Here is a 21,922-nt window from a genome sequence, read left to right as displayed (position 1 = left end):
TATGGTTGCAAACTCCATTAGAAATTTATTTAAGATTATGACCATATTTTGAGGGAAAGATTTTTTGGGGGAAAAAAGGGGGGGGGGGGGTAGATAAGAAATTGAGGAAGGAGATAATTTTTTTCTCATTTCAGAATTCAGATATTAAAAAGAAAATTTCTTCAAATGTTTTTGTTGTTTTTTTGCAATAAAAGGTGAAAGGGGGACAGGGTCAATTTGCAACAGCATACATGTAGTGTATTGCACTAAAGCAAAACATTGAATATAAATTTAAACCATATAACCAATTCTAAGTTCTTTGACTACAGTTATTCTGTGTCAGAAACCTATTATTTGTCAAATTACTATCCAAATTTAAACCTGTATCAAGTGCTAATATTGTGTCCATTTTTGCCCCAACTGCTCAGGGTTGATCCTCTGCTGTTGTATCCTCATGTGCTCAGAGACTCAATTTATTTCACACCTGGATTTATTGGAATTGCAGCATGAAAATTATTGATTGCTTGATTGTAACTTCAGTACACGTATTACCTTTCTTATTTTGGTACATTACTGCTCATCATCAGATAAATGTATCTTTTATTTAGGTTTTTGTCGAGCCTGCAACTTTTGTTGCAGAAAGCTCGACTTAGGGATAGTGATCCATCGGTGGCGGCGGCTACGGAGGTGGCGTTAGCTCACTTCTTGGATGCTTCATACTTTGTATATAGATGCTTCATGTTACGAAGTTTCCGTCAGTCACATGTCCAATGTCCTTGACCTGATTTTCATGGTTCAGTGACCACTTGAAAAAAAGTTCAAATTTTTTGTAATGTTGAATTCTCTCTTATTATAAGTAATAGGATAACTATATTTGATATGTGCGTACCTTGCAAGGTCCTCATTTCTGTCAGACAGTTTTCACTTGACCTCGACCTCATTTCATGGATCAGTGAACAAGGTTAAGTTTTGGTGGTCAAGTCCATATCTCAGATACTATAAGCAATAGGGCTAGTATATTCAGTGTATGGAAGGACTGTAAGGTGTACATGTCCAACTGGCAGGTGTCATCTGACCTTGACCTCATTTTCATGATTCAGTGGTTATAGTTAAATTTTTGTGTTTTGGTCTGTTTTTCTCATACCATATGCAATAGGTCTACTATATTTGTTGTATGGAATGATTGTTAAGTGTACATGTCTAGCGGGCAGATGTCATGTGACCTTGACCTCATTTTCATGGTTCAGTGGTCAAAGTTAAGTTTTTGAGTTTTGGTCTTTTTGTCTAATGCTATATGCCATAGGTCAACTATATTTGGTGTATGGAAATATTTTATGATCTTTATGTCAGTCGAGCAGGTTTTATTTAACCCTGACCTCATTTTCACGGTTCATTGCACAGTGTTAAGTTTTTGTGTTTTGGTCTATTTTTCTTAAACTATAAGTAATGTGTCAACTATATATGTTGTATAGAAGCATTGTTAGCTGTTCCTGTCTGCCTGGCATGGTTCATCTGACCTGGACCTCTTTTTCAAGGTTCATTGGTCTTTTTTTAGTTATCTTGGTTATTGTTAAGTTTATGTGACAGTTGTAATAAAGCTTAGCTTTATACTTAGGACTATCAACATAATATCAATGATTAGTATAGAAGGCGAGACATTTCAGCGTGTGCACTCTTGTTAATTTTCTAATGAAAGTTGGAATTCAGTGAGAATCTGTTGCTTTGCAAACTTTCTTCAATATTTGCACTCATTTATGTCCAATTCTTTTCAGTAATATCAGTACCAGATCAAGTTGCAGAAAGACTGGAACCCAGTGATGATTCCTCTGGTCCTTCATACATTGATTATTCTGAAAGACGCTCACTACCAATCTCAATACCAGATTATCAAACCATAGAGCATGCTGGAGACAAATTTGTGGTAAGTTTCATCTCATTTTCTTAGATAATTTTTCAACAGTACTTTGCAAGTTTACAAACAAGTTTTTAGCATTATATCAAGAGTTTTTTGTTAAATTTAGTTTTGTGGTTTTTGAGTTGATGCAACTTATTTGTCTGTGCATCTGTATATACGTATTCCCAAAAATTAGTTTAAGATCTCTCACTTTAAAATAAGATTAAAAATGAAAATGGGAATGTGTCAAAGAGATAACAACCCGACCAAAGATCAGAAAACAGCCAAAGGCCACCAGCACAACGAGAAAATCAAGCTCCCAAAGGTGTGCTTCATCTGGCCCATAAATAAAAATGTTTTCTTGTTCAGTGATAATGGACATGATACTAAACTCTGAAATTTATAAACGAACTAAAATTAAAAATCATGCAAGACTAACAAAAGGAGGAGTGGCCCCTAAACAAGTTTGCCTCAACCAAATGTTATGGAGCTTATTCACAATGCTTAGTACCTTAACACACAATTTCAGATAATGGTCTCAGTTTCCAGTTGTCATTGATAGTTGTCTCAGTTTCTGATTGTCAAATATCATTTTTCCAATTTCACTAAATTATATTCTGATTTCTTTAAAAGAGTCTCAGTTTTAATTTCATTGATATTGGTCTCATTTTTGAATGTCATGGCATATTCATTTGACCTTAATCATCATTTAGAACGAAATTCATAACAGTGTGGTCGACAGTAAAACGTTTATTAGTAATTGTACTGAAAAGTTTACCTTTAACTTGTTTGTCGTGGGCGATGATTTTATGCTCACTCAGTCTATCGGAGGCCTTCAAGTGGGGATTTAAATAATCATTTGTTACACATTTTGATACATAAAATGAAACTTTCTTTTCACATATCATTTAAGGAATTTATTTTAAATAATTGTTATACCATCACTTACAACAGTTTCATTTTTAAGAATATTAATGTCCAGAGCTGATATCAATAAATAATGATAAAAAAAAAAAGTTTATTCATGGTAAAAAAAAAACAAAAAACTTTTAAGTTAATAGAGACCCGCGTTATTTCAGAAAATATCTTATTGATTAAGAGAACAAAAACTTCTACGTTGTGATCATTTAAGAGTGGCCTTCTATTTATTCAATGCTAACCATTTGGGCTTTGTTTTTTTTTTTATATATACCATAAATCGATTCGTTCATTCAGATATTTGTTAATTTGCCTTGGCTCTTCAAGTCCAACACACAACTTCTCACGAAATTGGTATTTTTCTTTCAAAAATTACATCCATGTGATGTATTCTTTTCATGGAGAATGAATGTTGCACCTTATTTTATTTGTTATCGTTTTTTTTTGTGTGTATCATTGACGTATAAGACATCCTGAATCTTCTTTATTCAAATTTAAAACATACGAGATGGCAATTATGACACAAAATAACTAAATTAAACTTACAGCAGAAGAAAGATAATGAACATCGCTTTTATAGTCTTCTAAATATCGAAGACGCGTGGTCTTTTTAAAAATGATGTAAATTTATAAAGGAAACAACAAACAAAATAGTTCGAATATTTATATTGGAAAAAGTAACGGTGTGTAAATCATAACAATTATTTTATTTCAATGAAAATCAAACTGTTGAATTTTTTCCGCTGCAAGCAAATTTTTAATTTTGGTCGCATTTTGAAAATCAATAAATCTTGTATTCTTGTTGGAAGCTGCACTGTGTAGTTTATACCCGTTTTTTTCAATGCCACACAAATCCAACACAGACAAAAAAAAATGGTAGGTTCAAGAAATAATTGATGCAAACTATACTTTATTGTAGTTTTAACATGGATAGGCATTATATTCATGATTATTTTCAGGCGCGGATCCAGAGGGGGGGTTCCGGGGGTTGAATGGGAGCATATAGCTGGAACCCCCCCCCCCCCCCCCCCCTTTACTCTGGGTTGGGAACCCCCCTTTTTAAAATGGCTGGATCCGCCCCTGATTTTTGCCCGAGCGATATCGAAAAACTTTATAAAAAGTGTCCTAGTTCAGTGAAAATGTACGTCATACTTATTTCCTAAACAAATAAATAAACAAACATTAATTAACATACTACACTACCAAAGGTCAGAGACTCCTTACTTGTATGATTTTGTAAATAAATGCATCTTTTTAAAACAGTCGAAAACAAAATTGTCTGTCCAAGCCCAAAAAAGATGAACAGTGCATTATAGAAACATAGAAGCTGGTTGCAAAAGTTGACGACAAGATCTATTTTATAACTTGAGTATGGCCTAATACTATTTACCTGAAATAAATATATTTATAGCAATTCCCTTGATAAGAAAGATCTACATGTTGCCTTGGGCTTTTTTTTTCTTTTTCTTTTTTGCTCTTTGGTTGGGTTTTTGTCTCAATGACAATTCAATTTTCATTCTTATCATAGATATAACTGCATGTTAAAATAAGAATATGAAGTGTGATAGACAATCAGACACATTCTTTCCAGGGACCAACAGGCGTTATCAAGCTATAGGTCCCCGTATGGCCTTCGACCATTAGCAAAATACACACTTTATAGAATGAAAGCTCCAAGAGGTCTTGGGATGAAAACAACAAACATAAAAGATGAGCGAGAAAAAAAAATAGGGATACCGGATGGAAATTGGAAAATGGTCCGCAACATTAATTTAGACAACTCACTTAGTTGAAATTAAAGACCTGGCGAATTTTAGCCTTTTGCAATGGATGTGATGTATGTTTAAAAAAAATTCATGGTTTGTTTGGACATTTTTATAAATCAAGTCTTGTTTTTAAATTATTTGCAAGTAAGTTTTAAGTCATGAACAAATAATCACTCACAGAAAGACGTCAAATCCATCAACAAAAGAAAAAAATTAATAGACGACCGACAACGCACAGAATATCATGTATGTGTTCCGGACCATATGAGTATTTGGACCATACGCATATATCATGACCATAAGGGTATACTAATATGGTCCAAATACTCATAAGGTCCGGAACATATTTTATTTGCGATCACAAATGCATGAAGACGTCCATTTCTATGTAAATTGGGTCGATTTTTTTTATATAGATAAGATGAATGCGTTTCTGTTGCCAAGTGTTTTTCACAAGTATAGTAGCAGTATAGCAGAACGGTTTAAGTTTCCTATATAGACCAAATGATACATTTTGCCAATACAATAACGTAAATGCATGCAAATTTCACAAGGTTTAACCCAAATAGCTTTCTTACTATCCAATAACTTTCAAGTACGAAAAAGACAGGGCAGAAGTATATTTTGTCTTTATGTTTCGTATTTGCGCAACTTTTGAAAGTGGATTATGCATTCGTTCTAAAATAAAATTAGACCAGATAAAAGTTAAAAGATTACATAACTCGACAATCACAATTGTTAAATCCTAAAAAGATAATCAATCAATACATGCATTCAGTAAGTCATTCTTTTTTCTGAAAGAACATGGCTTTGCAATATCTTATTATGAAAATTGATTGTCGAAACATAACAAAATTAATTAATAATTAATCAATATAAATCAAAACACAAATTCCTGATTAGTATTTCGAATTATTTTATATAGGCGTTGAGAACCTTTGGTGACCCCACGAATTAAAATGTTTATATTAAGGACGTCGTGAGCAATGGGCGTTATAGACGAACGTTCACCTAATCTGTCCCAGTCAATGGGATATTAAAGTGCGCCAATCAATGTCCATAGCCACACTGTTATGAATTCGATACTAAAACTTTCTCAACTTTGATTAGTTATCATTTTAACCCTAATTGTGATCAATCGCTATAATATTATATATCCCTACAGCTCTCTTACACAATATAATGAGGGTTGCAACTTTTTTGTATCAACTGTTAATTCTCAGGTTTTCTTTTGCATTGTCAGTATTATTGGTGCAAAAGTACCTCAATCTTCTTAAAAAATTTACCCATTTCTTTTTCCATTTGACAACTTTGTGAAACACTTCTACAAAGATCAACAATTTAATCAAGAATCGGATTACATGATTTATCATGTAAATGTGCCTGGAATATTGAATTTGAATGATGATATTATTCAGGAAAAGAGATAAAATTATATCCATATTTAGTTACTTTGTCAGAGTAAACTTGGAAAATTTGATTTCCAGTGTTTACATTAATCATTATGTATTACTGTTGATCATGTTAGCTATTTATAATGAAATTATTTATGTTTTTTTAAAAACTCTTTTTTAGCTCACCTGGCCCAAAGGGCCAAGTGAGCTTTTCTCACCACTTGGCGTCCGTCGTCCGTCGTCGTCGTCGTTAACAATTTACATTTTGAACTTCTTCTAGAGAACCACTGAATGGAATGGAACCAAACATGGCATGAATGTTCCTTATGAGGTGCTGACCAAGTGTTGTTTTTTTGTTGCCGATCCATCATCCAAGATGGGCGCCAGCCGGGGACTTAGTTTAACATAGGACGCTATGGGAAATGCATACAAGTGACTTCTTTTAGAGAACCACTGAATGGAATAAAACTAAACATAGCATGAATGTTCCTTATGGGGTGCTGACCAAGTGTTGTTACTTTGTAGCCGATCCATCATCCAAGATGGCCGCCAGCGGGGGACTTAGATTAACATAGGACCCTATGGGAAATGCATACAAATGACTTCTTCTAGTGAACCACTGAATGGAATGAAACCAAACATGGCATGAATGTTCCTTATGATGTGCTGACCAAGTGTTGTTACTTTGTAGCCGATCCATCATCAAAGATGGCCGCCAGCAGGGGACTTAGTTTAACATAGGATCCTATGGGAAATGCATACAAATGACTTCTTTTAGAGAACCACTGAATGGAATATAACTAAACATAGCATGAATGTTCGTTATGGGGTGCTGACCAAGTGTTGTTACTTTGTAGCCGATCCATCATCCAAGATGGCCGCCAGCGGGGGACTTAGATTAACATAGGACCCTATGGGAAATGCATACAAATGACTTCTTTTAGAGAACCACTGAATGGAATGAAACCAAACATGGCATGAATGTTCCTTATGAGGTGCTGACCAAGTGTTGTTACTTTGTTGCTGATCCATCATCCAAGATGGCCGCCAGTCGGGGACTTAGTTTAACATAGGACCCTATGGGAAATGCATACAAATGACTTCTTTTAGAGAACCACTGAATGGAATAAAACCAAACATAGCATGAATGTTCCTTATGGGGTGCTGACCAAGTGTTGTTACTTTGTAGCCGATCCATCATCCAAGATGGCCGCCAGCGGGGGACTTAGTTTAACATAGGACACTATATGGGAAATGCATACAAATGACTTCTTTTAGAGAACCACTGAATGGAATGAAATCAAACATGGCATGAATGTTCCTAATGTGGTGCTGACCAAGAGTTGTTACTTTGTAGCCGATCCATTATCCGAGATTGCCGCCAGCGGGGGACTTAGTTTAACATAGGACCCTATGGGAAATGCATACTAATGACTTCTTTTAGAGAACCACTGAATGGAATAAAACCAAACATTGCATGAATGTTCCTTATGAGGTGCTGACCAAGTGTTGTTACTTTGTAGCCGATCCATCATCCAAGATGGCTGCCAGCAGGGGACTTAGTTTAACATAGGACCCTATGGGAAATGCATACAAATGACTACTTTTAGAGAACCACTGAATGGAATGAAACCAAACATAGCATGAATGTTCCTTATGGAGTGCTGACCAAGTGTTGTTACTTTGTAGCCGATCCATCATCCAAGATGGCCGCCAGCGGGGACTTCGTTTAACATAGGACCCTATGGGAAATGCATACAAATGACTTCTTTTAGAGAACTACTGAATGGAATAAAACCAAACATTCATTGCATGAATGTTCCTTATGAGGTGCTGACCAAGTGTTGTTACTTTGTAGCCGATCCATCATCCAAGATGGCCGCCAGCAGGGGACTTAGTTTAACATAGGACCCTATTGGAAATGCATACAAATGACTTCTTTTAGAGAACCACTGAATGGAATAAAACCAAACATGGCATGAATGTTCCTTATGAGGTGCTGACCAAGTGTTGTTACTTTGTAGCCGATCCGTCATCCAAGATGGCCGCCAGTGGGGGACTTTTGAATGAAATTAAACATGTTCCTTTCCTTATAAATGAGGTTGTGTTGTCACTTTTAGCCAAATTTTATATTTTTTTATATGATTTCAAAAACCCAAGTAGAATCAGGTGAGCGATACAGGCTCTTGAGAGCCTCTAGTTTTATGGTGCAATCAGCAATGTTTTATAAATGATACATGATGACTTTTCATCAAATTATAACAGATATTATCAAGACCCCAGGCCAAGAGATAGTGTTGTTAATTTTTGGAAATATTGGGTACCAAAAATCCCGTTACCTCATTAATATTGCTAATACAAGTAACTGAGTAGGTATACTTTATTGTTCAACAACCATCAACATGATCACTTGTTATAAAAAAATCAAATAAATAGCGAAGAAAACTTTTTGTTGTTGTTTAGCTGGTTTGTGATGCTTTCCTCGCCTGATCATTCTAATGTATATCTTATAAAAAATGGGTAGGTTTGCTACCAATATTGAAAGGACTCTTATTGCTTCAGATAACAAATATTGACAATCTGAAATCAAATCAGGTAGAAGGACTGAAGGCCCTCATATTTCATAGGTTTTGTTTAATTAAACAACCTATCATACTTATAATGGATGACATAAGATTAAATTTCAAATATCCTGTTGGTTGTTGAAAATATAGCAATTTATTTGTTAAAAATGTAAATTGTCTGATAGAAAGTTTTCTGTAAATCATTAATGTAGGGAACTACATGTTTATGTGTCACAATACTAAACATACAAGATTTATCAGTCTTATTTCATCAGTCTGTCACATATTATCTTACATCTTACATAAAATACATTTCAGATAAAAAAAAAAAACTGATGATCTATGTATCCGACTCCATAACCATGTTTCTAACTTTGCCTACATTCCAAAGTCATGTGGGCAGTTTGAAAATTAGATAAAAAGAATAGGAAAAATAAATTTAATGCTACTTCAACCGCCATGAATCCAAAATAGGTGTTTATAATAGACTAATGACATTTAGAAAGGTCGGTCAGTAAAAAACATTCAAATATAGTTGGAAACAGCAACCCAACAACAAGAAGAAAAAAAAATTAACTTTAAGAGAATGTCTTATAGTGTATCCTAGATGATTTTTGACTCTGCCATATTTCATTGATCATTATAACATTGTTATAATAATTAACTGCTATCATTTGTGTTTTTCTTTTAGGTGTTCAATATATACATGGCTGGCAGACATTTGTGTTCACGAAGATACAGAGAATTTGATTGTTTACATAATAAATTAAAAAGAGAATTTCCAGACTTTAATTTTCCTAAAATACCTGGGAAAAAGTTATTTCAGTTGTCAGAGCAACAGTTAGATGCTAGACGACGTGGATTGGAACAGTATTTAGAAAAAGGTAGGTTGTCAAATAGCTACCTTGCTTGATGTATTTTATAAAATTGAGAATGGAAATGGGGAATTTGTCAAAAAGACAACAACCCAACCAAAGAGAATAAAACAACTGAAAGCCATCAATGGGTCTTCAATACAGCCAGAAAATCAAGCACGCAGAGGAATGCTTCAGCTGGCCCTAAACAAAAATGTGTACTTGTTCAGTGATAATGGACCTCATACTAAACTCCGAAATATGTAAATAACTTGAAATTAATGTATTGTTTTTATGAAGAATGATGATATCATAACTTACAAGTTAAAAATTTAATTGACTAAGAATCCAGGTATCTGATCATATCATGCTTGGATGTAAAATTTTCCTGGGGGAATATTTATAACTGAAAGTCATATGTACTTAAACAGGTAAAGAAGATAGATTGCATAGCTATCCAATTACTGCATTAAACCGTAAAAGGATAAGAAAATGTACGTTATAATACTTTTCACAGCAGTTTAATTTATACTCTTCCTTATTGAAAAATATTGATCTTAGAGAACAATAACAAGTTTTCTGCATTAACCACATTTTGTTATCTTATTAGTATAATTATCAGTAGAAAATTGTATCATTATCAGTATAGAATATAATTACTACAAGATCTCTGTAGGATTTATTAGTGATATAAGACTTATACTAAATATAGTTAATAGGACATTGTTACAATATAATGTGGCGATAGCCTTGGTTTAGCTTATTAAATGGGTAGTGATAAGGTTAATGTACATTTTAGAAAAAAGACACAGCATCTCAAAGACAAATCCCCAATCCTTATAGCTAAAGGATGCCTCTTAATTCTTCTACAAAATGAAATACTACTGACAAATCCACAATCCTTATAGCTAAAGGATGCCTCTTAATTCTTCTACAAAATGAAATACTACTGACAAATCCACAATCCTTATAGCTAAAGGATGCCTCTTAATTCTTCTACAAAATGAAATACTACTGACAAATCCCCAATCCTTATAGCTAAAGGATGCCTCTTAATTCTTCTACAAAATGAAATACTACTGACAAATCCCCAATCCTTATAACTAAAGGATGCCTCTTAATTCTTCTACAAAATGAAATACTACTGACAAATCCCCAATCCTTATAGCTAAAGGATGCCTCTTAATTCTTCTACAAAATGAAATACTACTGACAAATCCACAATCCTTATAGCTAAAGGATGCCTCTTAATTCTTCTACAAAATGAAATACTACTGACAAATCCCCAATCCTTATAGCTAAAGGATGCCTCTTAATTCTTCTACAAAATGAAATACTACTGACAAATCCCCAATCCTTATAACTAAAGGATGCCTCTTAATTCTTCTACAAAAAGAAATACTACTGACAAATCCCCAATCCTTATAACTAAAGGATGCCTCTTAATTCTTCTACAAAATGAAATACTACTGACAAATCCCCAATCCTTATAGCTAAAGGATGCCTCTTAATTCTTCTACAAAATGAAATACTACTGACAAATCCCCAATCCTTATAACTAAAGGATGCCTCTTAATTCTTCTACAAAAAGAAATACTACTGACAAATCCCCAATCCTTATAACTAAAGGATGCCTCTTAATTCTTCTACAAAAAGAAATACTACTGACAAATCCCCAATCCTTATAGCTAAAGGATGCCTCTTAATTCTTCTACAAAATGAAATACTACTGACAAATCCCCAATCCTTATAACTAAAGGATGCCTCTTAATTCTTCTACAAAAAGAAATACTACTGACAAATCCCCAATCCTTATAACTAAAGGATGCCTCTTAATTCTTCTACAAAATGAAATACTACTGACAAATCCCCAATCCTTATAACTAAAGGATGCCTCTTAATTCTTCTACAAAATGAAATACTACTGACAAATCCCCAATCCTTATAACTAAAGGATGCCTCTTAATTCTTCTACAAAATGAAATACTACTGACAAATCCCCAATCCTTATAGCTAAAGGATGCCTCATAATTCTTCTACAAAATGAAATACTACTGACAAATCCCCAATCCTTATAACTAAAGGATGCCTCTTAATTCTTCTACAAAAAGAAATACTACTGACAAATCCCCAATCCTTATAACTAAAGGATGCCTCTTAATTCTTCTACAAAAAGAAATACTACTGACAAATCCCCAATCCTTATAACTAAAGGATGCCTCTTAATTCTTCTACAAAATGAAATACTACTGACAAATCCCCAATCCTTATAACTAAAGGATGCCTCTTAATTCTTCTACAAAATGAAATACTACTGACAAATCCCCAATCCTTATAACTAAAGGATGCCTCTTAATTCTTCTACAAAAAGAAATACTACTGACAAATCCCCAATCCTTATAACTAAAGGATGCCTCTTAATTCTTCTACAAAATGAAATACTACTGACAAATCCCCAATCCTTATAACTAAAGGATGCCTCTTAATTCTTCTACAAAATGAAATACTACTGACAAATCCCCAATCCTTATAACTAAAGGATGCCTCTTAATTCTTCTACAAAATGAAATACTACTGACAAATCCCCAATCCTTATAACTAAAGGATGCCTCTTAATTCTTCTACAAAATGAAATACTACTGACAAATCCCCAATCCTTATAGCTAAAGGATGCCTCTTAATTCTTCTACAAAATGAAATACTACTGACAAATCCCCAATCCTTATAACTAAAGGATGCCTCTTAATTCTTCTACAAAAAGAAATACTACTGACAAATCCCCAATCCTTATAACTAAAGGATGCCTCTTAATTCTTCTACAAAATGAAATACTACTGACAAATCCCCAATCCTTATAACTAAAGGATGCCTCTTAATTCTTCTACAAAATGAAATACTACTGACAAATCCCCAATCCTTATAACTAAAGGATGCCTCTTAATTCTTCTACAAAAAGAAATACTACTGACAAATCCCCAATCCTTATAACTAAAGGATGCCTCTTAATTCTTCTACAAAAAGAAATACTACTGACAAATCCCCAATCCTTATAACTAAAGGATGCCTCTTAATTCTTCTACAAAATGAAATACTACTGACAAATCCCCAATCCTTATAACTAAAGGATGCCTCTTAATTCTTCTACAAAATGAAATACTACTGACAAATCCCCAATCCTTATAACTAAAGGATGCCTCTTAATTCTTCTACAAAATGAAATACTACTGACAAATCCCCAATCCTTATAACTAAAGGATGCCTCTTAATTCTTCTACAAAATGAAATACTACTGACAAATCCCCAATCCTTATAGCTAAAGGATGCCTCTTAATTCTTCTACAAAATGAAATACTACTGACAAATCCCCAATCCTTATAACTAAAGGATGCCTCTTAATTCTTCTACAAAAAGAAATACTACTGACAAATCCCCAATCCTTATAACTAAAGGATGCCTCTTAATTCTTCTACAAAATGAAATACTACTGACAAATCCCCAATCCTTATAACTAAAGGATGCCTCTTAATTCTTCTACAAAATGAAATACTACTGACAAATCCCCAATCCTTATAACTAAAGGATGCCTCTTAATTCTTCTACAAAAAGAAATACTACTGACAAATCCCCAATCCTTATAACTAAAGGATGCCTCTTAATTCTTCTACAAAATGAAATACTACTGACAAATCCCCAATCCTTATAACTAAAGGATGCCTCTTAATTCTTCTACAAAATGAAATACTACTGACAAATCCCCAATCCTTATAACTAAAGGATGCCTCTTAATTCTTCTACAAAAAGAAATACTACTGACAAATCCCCAATCCTTATAACTAAAGGATGCCTCTTAATTCTTCTACAAAATGAAATACTACTGACAAATCCCCAATCCTTATAACTAAAGGATGCCTCTTAATTCTTCTACAAAATGAAATACTACTGACAAATCCCCAATCCTTATAACTAAAGGATGCCTCTTAATTCTTCTACAAAATGAAATACTACTGACAAATCCCCAATCCTTATAACTAAAGGATGCCTCTTAATTCTTCTACAAAAAGAAATACTACCTAATAAAGATGATGGTAAATAACAAAAATTAATTGGATGGTACAACAGACCACACAAATGACCAACACCTGACTCCTAACAAAAACAAACAACAATGACCAACACTTGGTCCAGATAGCGTCGTCTTGATACAGGCACAAAATGTATTTGGGTTAAAGGACTGTATATAATAATAATAATAAAAAATTAATAAATGAGCCTCAACCTTCTAGATGTAAAGCAATATTGAATACAAGACTTAGCTGGGTCTGGTTTTTTTTTCAAAACAGAAACCAGTTACAAAACCTTTGAATAGACTTATTAAGAAGGGATATAATTACGATACTGTTGTCAAGTCATTAAAGATTGCATATTTTGGCGTTAATATTGAGTCACTGATAAGGTCTTTGCATCGGAACTAAACACATTTATTCTAAAAACAGTTGTTGGCATGACACGGGTTATGTTCTTCTCATATATGTTATGATGGTATGATACTAAACCCCTAACGGGACGGATTGTGCCTGATGTTCATATGATGAAATCATAATCTTTCAGTCAGTTTAATTGAAGTCTGGAGCTGGCATGTCAGTTAACTGCTAGTAGTCTGTTGTTATTTATGTATTATTGTCATTTTGTTTATTTTCTTTGGTTACATCTTCTGACATCAGACTCGGATTTCTCTTGAACTGAATTTTAATGTGCGTATTGTTATGCGTTTACTTTACTACATTGGTTAGAGGTATAGGGGGAGGGTTGAGATCTCACAAACATGTTTAACCCCGCCGCATTTTTGCGCCTGTCCCAAGTCAGGAGCCTCTGGCCTCTGTTAGTCTTGTATTATTTTAATTTTAGTTTCTTGTGTACAATTTGGAAATTAGTATGGCATTCATTATCACTGGACTAGTATATATTTGTTTAGGGGCCAGCCGAAGGACGCCTCCGGGTGCGGGAATTGAAGACATTGAAGACCTGTTGGTGACCCTCTGCTGTTGTTTTTTATTTGGTCGGGTTGTTGTCTCTTTGACACATTCCCCATTTCCATTCTCAATTTTATTTGAAGTTTACCAAATATAAAATCCACTATATTTATTGATTTTTTAACAGCATCTGTCCACTTGGTAAATAATTTCAACAAGTAGACCCTGGTTAAGAGTTTGCACTTTAAACTCTTCACTGAGTGTAAGGTTAAACAGTAAAGCAATTTAGTTTAACTGTTTTAAATAACGATAATGTGTGGTTGTCAATAAGGTTGCAACCCGTTATATTAAAGGCCAACATGATGGAGCACTAAGGAATTCATTGGTCACTAATCTCATGTTTGATAATTGCCACCTTTAACTTATTATATGCGGCATAATGCCATCATCCAATAATCTCTTCTGTTGTTCAAATTTGTCTCTTACATTTCTTTTAAAAACTTGGCCATAGTTCAAAGGTATAATCAAATCAGCTGTAATTTGGAAATCAACTATTTTGGTTTGGAATTTTTTTTAAAAAGGGCTTTAAAACACCCATCCAAGACCAATAAACACTCTCTTACTAAGTAACTAGAGGTTTTACTTTTGTCAATCTTATTGTATGCAGAATGACTATATTATTTTTTTCTGATATATATAGCGTTATTTTTATACGACTGCAAAATTTTTGAGGTCATATATTGGTATCATGTCGTCAGTGTGTCATCAGCTTCGTCTGAAGACGAATGGTTTCCAGATAATAACTTTAGTATAAGTAAATAGAAATGAATAAAATTTTAACACAATGTTTATAACCACAAATGGAAGCTTGGGATTGATTTAGGGGGTTATGGTCCCTAAGGTTTTGAAAGAAGGGGCCCAAAGGGGCCCAAAACAAGCATTTATCTAGTTTCAGGACAATAAGTTTTGTATAAGTATTTCAATTGCTCTGTACCACAATGTTTGATATTATAAGTAGAAGGTTGGGATTTATTTTAAGGGTTATGGGGCAAACAGTCAAGGAATAAAGGGCCAAAAGGGTTACAATTGTTCTCATTTCAGATTTTAGAAATTAAAAAGAAAATTTCTTCAAATATTTGTTTTCAGGAGATTAAAATTCAACAGCATAGTATATTACTCAAAAGCCAAAAAAAATTGTTAAGTTTATTAGACCACATTCATTCTGTGTTAGAAACCTATGCTGTGTCCACTATTTAATCACAATCCAAATTCAGAGCTATATATCAAGCTTGAATGTAGTGTCCATACTTGCCCCAACTGTTCAGGGTTTGACCTCTACGGTTGTATAAAGCTGTGCCCTGCTGAGCATCTGGTTGCTCATTGTTGAAGGCCATACAGTGACCTATAGTTGTTAATTTCTATGTCATTTTGTCTCTTGTGGAGAGTTGTCTCATTGGCAATCATACCATATCTTCTTTTATATATATATTATGTTTTTCTTATGGTGTCAATTTATAAGATATTTGTTTATTGTCATCTTTTTTTAAGATTGTTCAGTTCAAGTTAATGTTTTGTCTGATTGAGGGATTTCTACATTAGTTGTAGCTTATGGTAATTGACCATTATTTAGTTTTTCTTACATTTTCCTGTAATGCCAATAAAGGTCAATTGATTAGAAAGTAAGTATATATTTTATATCCTTAAAACTTACAGATTAAGGTTGAGTAACTTGAGTTATGTTCTGGGTGATTAAATTTTGTGAACGTTGTGGTCCTAAGACAGAATATTGCTTTATCAGTTTTCGGCACTTTATATTGTAATATAAGAATCAATTGATTATATATATTACAGATACTGAGTTATGGTGTCATTGAAATTTAAAACTGCATAAGTACCACCACTTTGCCAATTTGAATTGCTCTCTCATAGTCAACTGCTTCTCCCCACATTGTCCAATATCAGAGTAAACGGACCCAGCATCTCTTTGTATCAAGGGGCCTCAGTGGCCTAGTTGTCTGAAATCACTAGCCAGTCAACACTGAGGTTGTGAGTTTGAATCCTGCTCGTTTGACTCCAATCTTAATTGTCAGTTTTCCTATCAAAGATTGGTGGTTTTCTTTTGCCACTCTGGCTACCTCCACCAATAAAAACTGGCCACACGAAATAGCTAAAAAAGTAGTGCTTTAAAGTGGCATTTAAACATGAAAAAATCAAAACCTTTGTGATAAACACAAGATCTAATTTCTGGTGATGTACATGTTGTGCTGGGAGTTTTTCTTTATTTATAACTGCTGATGAACTCAATTGTTTCACAGTGTATTCAACTGCCGTATACAATAGATATAATAAAAGTCCAATAAATTCAGCCTTAATACTATTAGTGTCCACATTTTTTTCTTTATATTAAATTTTCTATTTCTGTTTGTCATAATTATATCCCCGACCTCAGACACATAATGAATTTATAAACTAAATAATAGTAGAAGAATTAGATCATATATTTATATTTCTTCATAAAATATTGATAACTAATATATCAGATGTCAGAGCTATGTTTTTCTTAACACAGTCAATAGGTTTTACTGTAATCAAGCATTGCTTTGGAATGGTCCAAAAGAGTGCATTTTAAACTAGAGGATTATTTGTCTCTTTTTTGTTAAGCCATTCAATGTTGGTTGTCAGATAGACCATTAAAATGATTGTATATTGTCAGGAGATTTCTTTTATTTAATTTGACTGAATGATCTGCGAACTAAAATTTTCACCAAATAATACTCTGAATGCTTAATATTTTTCTCAAGAGCTTCATATAACACTACTTAATTTTCACATTAATGAAATTGTCTGACCAAAAATATTTCTGAAACCCATTTTTGGAGATGTATCTTTTAATCCATATACTAATAGAAAAAAAAACATACAAAAAATTGAAATGATTTTATATTGTTTAATGTCAAGATAACTTGATCAAATCTAAGAACAATGATCTGATAATCTTTAAATGTACTTATAAAGAGATATACACCCTAACCTGAAGAACATATATAAACTGCTTCAGTAGAATTTCTAAAATAAATTAAATGATTGTACATAACTTCTAACAAAACTATTACTACGGGTTTTATATTTTTTCCACAAAATCCTGAACAGAAATTTGGTGAACTGTGAACTTTTTACAAAAATCTTACTTTTTCAAAAAACTTTTTAGGTTACACTGAAATGCTTATGACTTATAAGGCTTATTTCTTGTAAGGTTTTGTTTTCTAAAAAGGTCATGTCATTACTCAATACTTCTGGAGCAGTTTATATTGTTGAGGCCAACCTAATTATTATTAATTACTGTGAAATTTGTTTTATTGTAAAGAAGATATCAAAGGGAATACCTTTGTAAACATGCAGTAATTATATAATTCAATAATATACCATGTTAAGTAGTTTTACTTTTGTATCAAGTAAGAATTCTCCATAGATTTTCTGTCTTTTAACATTGTAAACATTGTAACATAAGTCTTGTATGATTTGCCTTCGACAGTAATTATTGAGTCTTAGACTATAAAGCTGACAGAAGAGAAAGTAGCTTCATTAATGTAGTAAAATATCATATAACTAATTGACTTCCTGCATGTTATGCCTATTTATAACCAGAATTGACAGAACTTCTCTAGTAATGGTCACAATAAAACAAGCATTATTTCTAAAGCATTGTTGTAAGAATCTTTCACTGAGAATATATAATACACAATTCTTAATTTTGTACTTTTTTTATTTTAATAATGTAAAACTTTTTTTAAATTCACCTTGGAGTTCTGTTTATATAAAATTTGTTATAACTATTTTTTTACAAATTTATCTTTACCTATGAAATGGTTTATTTTACATTTTAAATTTTTAAATATTGTTTTTGAATAAATTATGTACATGTACAAACAAATGTCTGTAAGTAAAATTGAAGCCTAGGACTGATTTTGAGTTTGATTAAAAATGAGTAGTTGCACTTAGGGCTCTTTTTTGTCCCCAATATTAAGTCCATTATTTAACAGTAACAATGTTTCAAGTTGATGCATAAACATTTATAATGAGTTTAAACATTTTGTTTATGAAAAATTGTAATTTTTTACTGCAAATCCTCAATACAATTTGAAAATAACGATTTTATCCCTGCCTCTCTAGAGGTCACACTGATAGCTTCACAATGTGTGAGGGAATTATGCCCTGCCTCAACTATACTACGGTCCAAGGATGTCCATCTTTGTTCCTGACAGATATTGCTCATGATTTTATTAAATTAGACCTTGATCAGCTGAGATGACAAACACTTAACACAACTCATTTTACATGAACTTAGTTTATAATATGACCCCAATAACGAGTGTTGTTATATATTTATTAAAATATTCATTTTGATTATCATAGCGAATTAAATCCAATCTTGTTTTACTTTTGTCTTTGGGGGCCTTTTATAGCTGACTGTGTGGTATGGGCTAATTTAGTTCAATCTTAGAGAAAAACACAGAAAGTGTCAGTCATCATAATATTGTGTATATATGTAAGAGATATACCGTTATAACATCCATACTGTTAATGTACAGGGATGTAATCATAGCTCTAATAATAATCCAATCTTTTCTAAGAATAGTAATTATTGTAAGAAGATTTTCAGTGATAAATGAAATATCCTAATAAAAAGGCGATTTTAATGTTTCTGTTAACAACAATTTTTACATGATAGTGAATTAATTATTTGCTAGACCAAATTTCTTTCTACAACTAACACTTTTTTAGCTCACCTGGCCCATAGGGCCAAGTGAGCTTTTCTCATCACTTGTCGTCCTTCGTCTGTCGTCGTCATTGTCCGTCGTCGTTAACTTTTACAAAAATCTTCTCCTGAAACTACTGGGCCAAATTTAACCAAACTTGGGGACAATTATCATTTGGGTACCTAGTTTTAAAAATGTGTCCGGTGACCTGGCCAACCAACTAAGATGGCCGCCATCATGGCGCCATGGCTATAAATAGAACATAGGGGTAAAATGTAGATTTTGGCTTATAACTCTGAAACCAAAGCATATAGGGAAAATCTGACACTGGGGTTAAATTGTTTATAAGGTCAAGATCTGTCTGCCCTGAAATTTTCAGATCAATTGGACAACCGGTTGTTGGGTTGCTGCCCCTGAATTGGTAATTTTCAAGGAAATTTTTTCGTTTTTGGTTACTATCTTGAATATTATTATAGATAGAGATAAACTGTAAACAGCAATAATGTGCAGCAAAATAAGATCTACAAATAATTCAACATGACCAAAATGGTCAGTTGACCCCTTAATGAGTTATTGCCCTTCATAGTCAATTTTTGGCAATTTTCATAAATTTGGTAAATTTTAACAAAATATTTTCCTCTGTAACTAATGGGCAAAGTTAAATAGATAGATATAATTGTAAGCAGCAAGATTGTTCAGTAAAGTAAGTTCTACAAACACATCACCATCACCAAAACACAATTTTGTCATTAATCCATCTGTGTCCTTTGTTTAGTATGCACATAGACCAAGGTGAGCGACACAGGCTCTTAAGAGCCTCTAGTTACATTTTTCACTGTCCAAGCTTTTAAGACATACAGAAATAAACTTCAAAACTGCATCTTTTTCACATTTGAACATGGATTGTGCAATTCTGAGACATTTTGATGAATTGTATGGAACGAGTTTGCTACATTATCAGAGATAACACTGAATTCACAATATCTTCTTCATTTCTAAAGAACAAGGAAGAGTTATGTATTTTCCTAAAGACATGTTTAAACATTTTTCCTTAAATATCCTATACCATGAGATATAATTAATTGTTTGTAATAAATGGTTTGATTCACAACAGTGGTTTGAACAGATCAATTGTATCTAGACAGTATTACCATTTATCAACTGCCAAGATGATACGGAACATTACTATGATCGTCAGACTCTTAATCAAGAATCACAATAAAATGTCTATAACCTAGTAATGAAAGTTAATTTGGAGACAATGTAAATAACTTTACATCTTTGAGACATATTAAATTTGTTGTATGTTACTGAATCACTAGTCACATGATAGGATCTATACTCAACATTAACAAGGAAACAAGAGTCACATGATAGGATGTGTACTGAATGTTAACAATGAGGCAGGAGTCACATGATAGATCTATACTTAACTGTTACCAAGGTAGCAGGAGTCACATGATAGGATGTGTACTGAATGTTAACAAGGGAACAGGAGTCACATGAAATGATGTGTACTGAATGTTAACATGGTAAAAAGGAGCCACATGATAGGATGTGTACTGAATGTTAACAAGGGAACAGGAGTCACATGATAGGGTGTGTACTGAATGTCAACAAGGAAAAAGAGTTACATGATATATCTATACTGAATGTTAACAAGGAACAAGTCACATGATATATCTATACTGAATGTTAACAAGGAACAAGAGTCACATGATATATCTATACTGAATGTTAACAAGGATCAAGAGTCACATGCTATATCTATACTGAATGTTAACAAGGAACAAGAGTCACATGATAGAGCTATACTGAATGTTAACAAGGAACAAGAGTCACATGATATACCTATACTGATGGTTAATAAGGAACAAGAGTCACATCATATATCTATACTGAATGTTAACAAGGAACAAGAGTCACATGATAGAGCTATACTGAATGTTAACAAGGAACAAGAGTCACATGATAGAGCTATACTGAATGTTAGCAAGGAAAAAGAGTCACATCATATATCTATACTGAATATTAACAAGGAACAATAGTCAGTTTGTCCAGCTGGTCCGAGACCACCGTTGTCGTCCCTTGATTTTCGTTGTTCACAAATATAGTCCCTAGTGTTGACAGTGGGTTACTTGCCATTAATTTTTATACCCCTTCCAAATTTATTTCTCCATGTTTAATGCCTCAAATAGCAAGTATTGGGGTGAAATTACACTAAAAAAATTTGGGTCCAGAATTTTAAAGGGAAAGTAATGATTTGGTCCAGCTGAAAAAGGTTTAAAATTAGCACTTCGGAAGCTGTCAAAAGATTTCAAGACGCCCTAAACATAAAATTATCCATATTTTGAGTTAGAGGCGATGAAGTTTTCTATAATTTTGATATAATTTGTCCCAAAAGTAGCACAACACACTGTAAAACTTTCTTTTCTTCTGTAGGATAGCAAGTGGTTTAGATATAAGCCTGTTGAGAATAAATTGCATGCAAGTTTTTCACTAAAAAGGCAAAAATCTTTGTATCAGACCATACTGTTTGTAAGGAAAGTTAATTGCAAGAGTCTTTTTGTGCTCAGATTTGTTGTATTATGTCACATGAGTATAGAAATGATAAAAAGACACAAAATTTTATTTCTTATAGCCTCAATATGCATTTTTTAATGTAAATATGTGGCACGGCCTAAATTGACCCTAAATTTTTTCCAGTCTTACTTGGCCTAAGACCCTTTTAAACTAATATGATATGTCATTTGTAACTTTTCTTTCCATTTAAAGTACCTTCAATACATATGTAAGGATTATTTATAACCAAAAAGCTTCACAAAT

General features: G+C 33.0%; 1 protein-coding gene across 2 annotated transcripts in view; it reads left to right on the top strand.

The window, feature by feature from the left end:
* LOC139521775 (sorting nexin-27-like) overlaps positions 1-21,922 on the top strand; it is a 58,814-nt gene that overhangs the window by 13,285 nt on the left and 23,607 nt on the right. For both annotated transcript variants that reach the window (XM_071315381.1, XM_071315380.1), the window contains exons 3-4: positions 1,752-1,900; positions 9,207-9,399. In XM_071315381.1, coding sequence (XP_071171482.1) covers positions 1,752-1,900; positions 9,207-9,399 — 342 coding nt within the window. The remainder of the gene's footprint in view (positions 1-1,751; positions 1,901-9,206; positions 9,400-21,922) is intronic.

The sequence above is a fragment of the Mytilus edulis genome, chromosome 4 (genome assembly GCF_963676685.1).
Source record: "Mytilus edulis chromosome 4, xbMytEdul2.2, whole genome shotgun sequence".
Lineage (NCBI taxonomy): Eukaryota > Metazoa > Mollusca > Bivalvia > Mytilida > Mytilidae > Mytilus > Mytilus edulis.
Note: the sequence above shows the minus strand (reverse complement) of the source record. Positions and strands in the feature narration are given on the sequence as shown.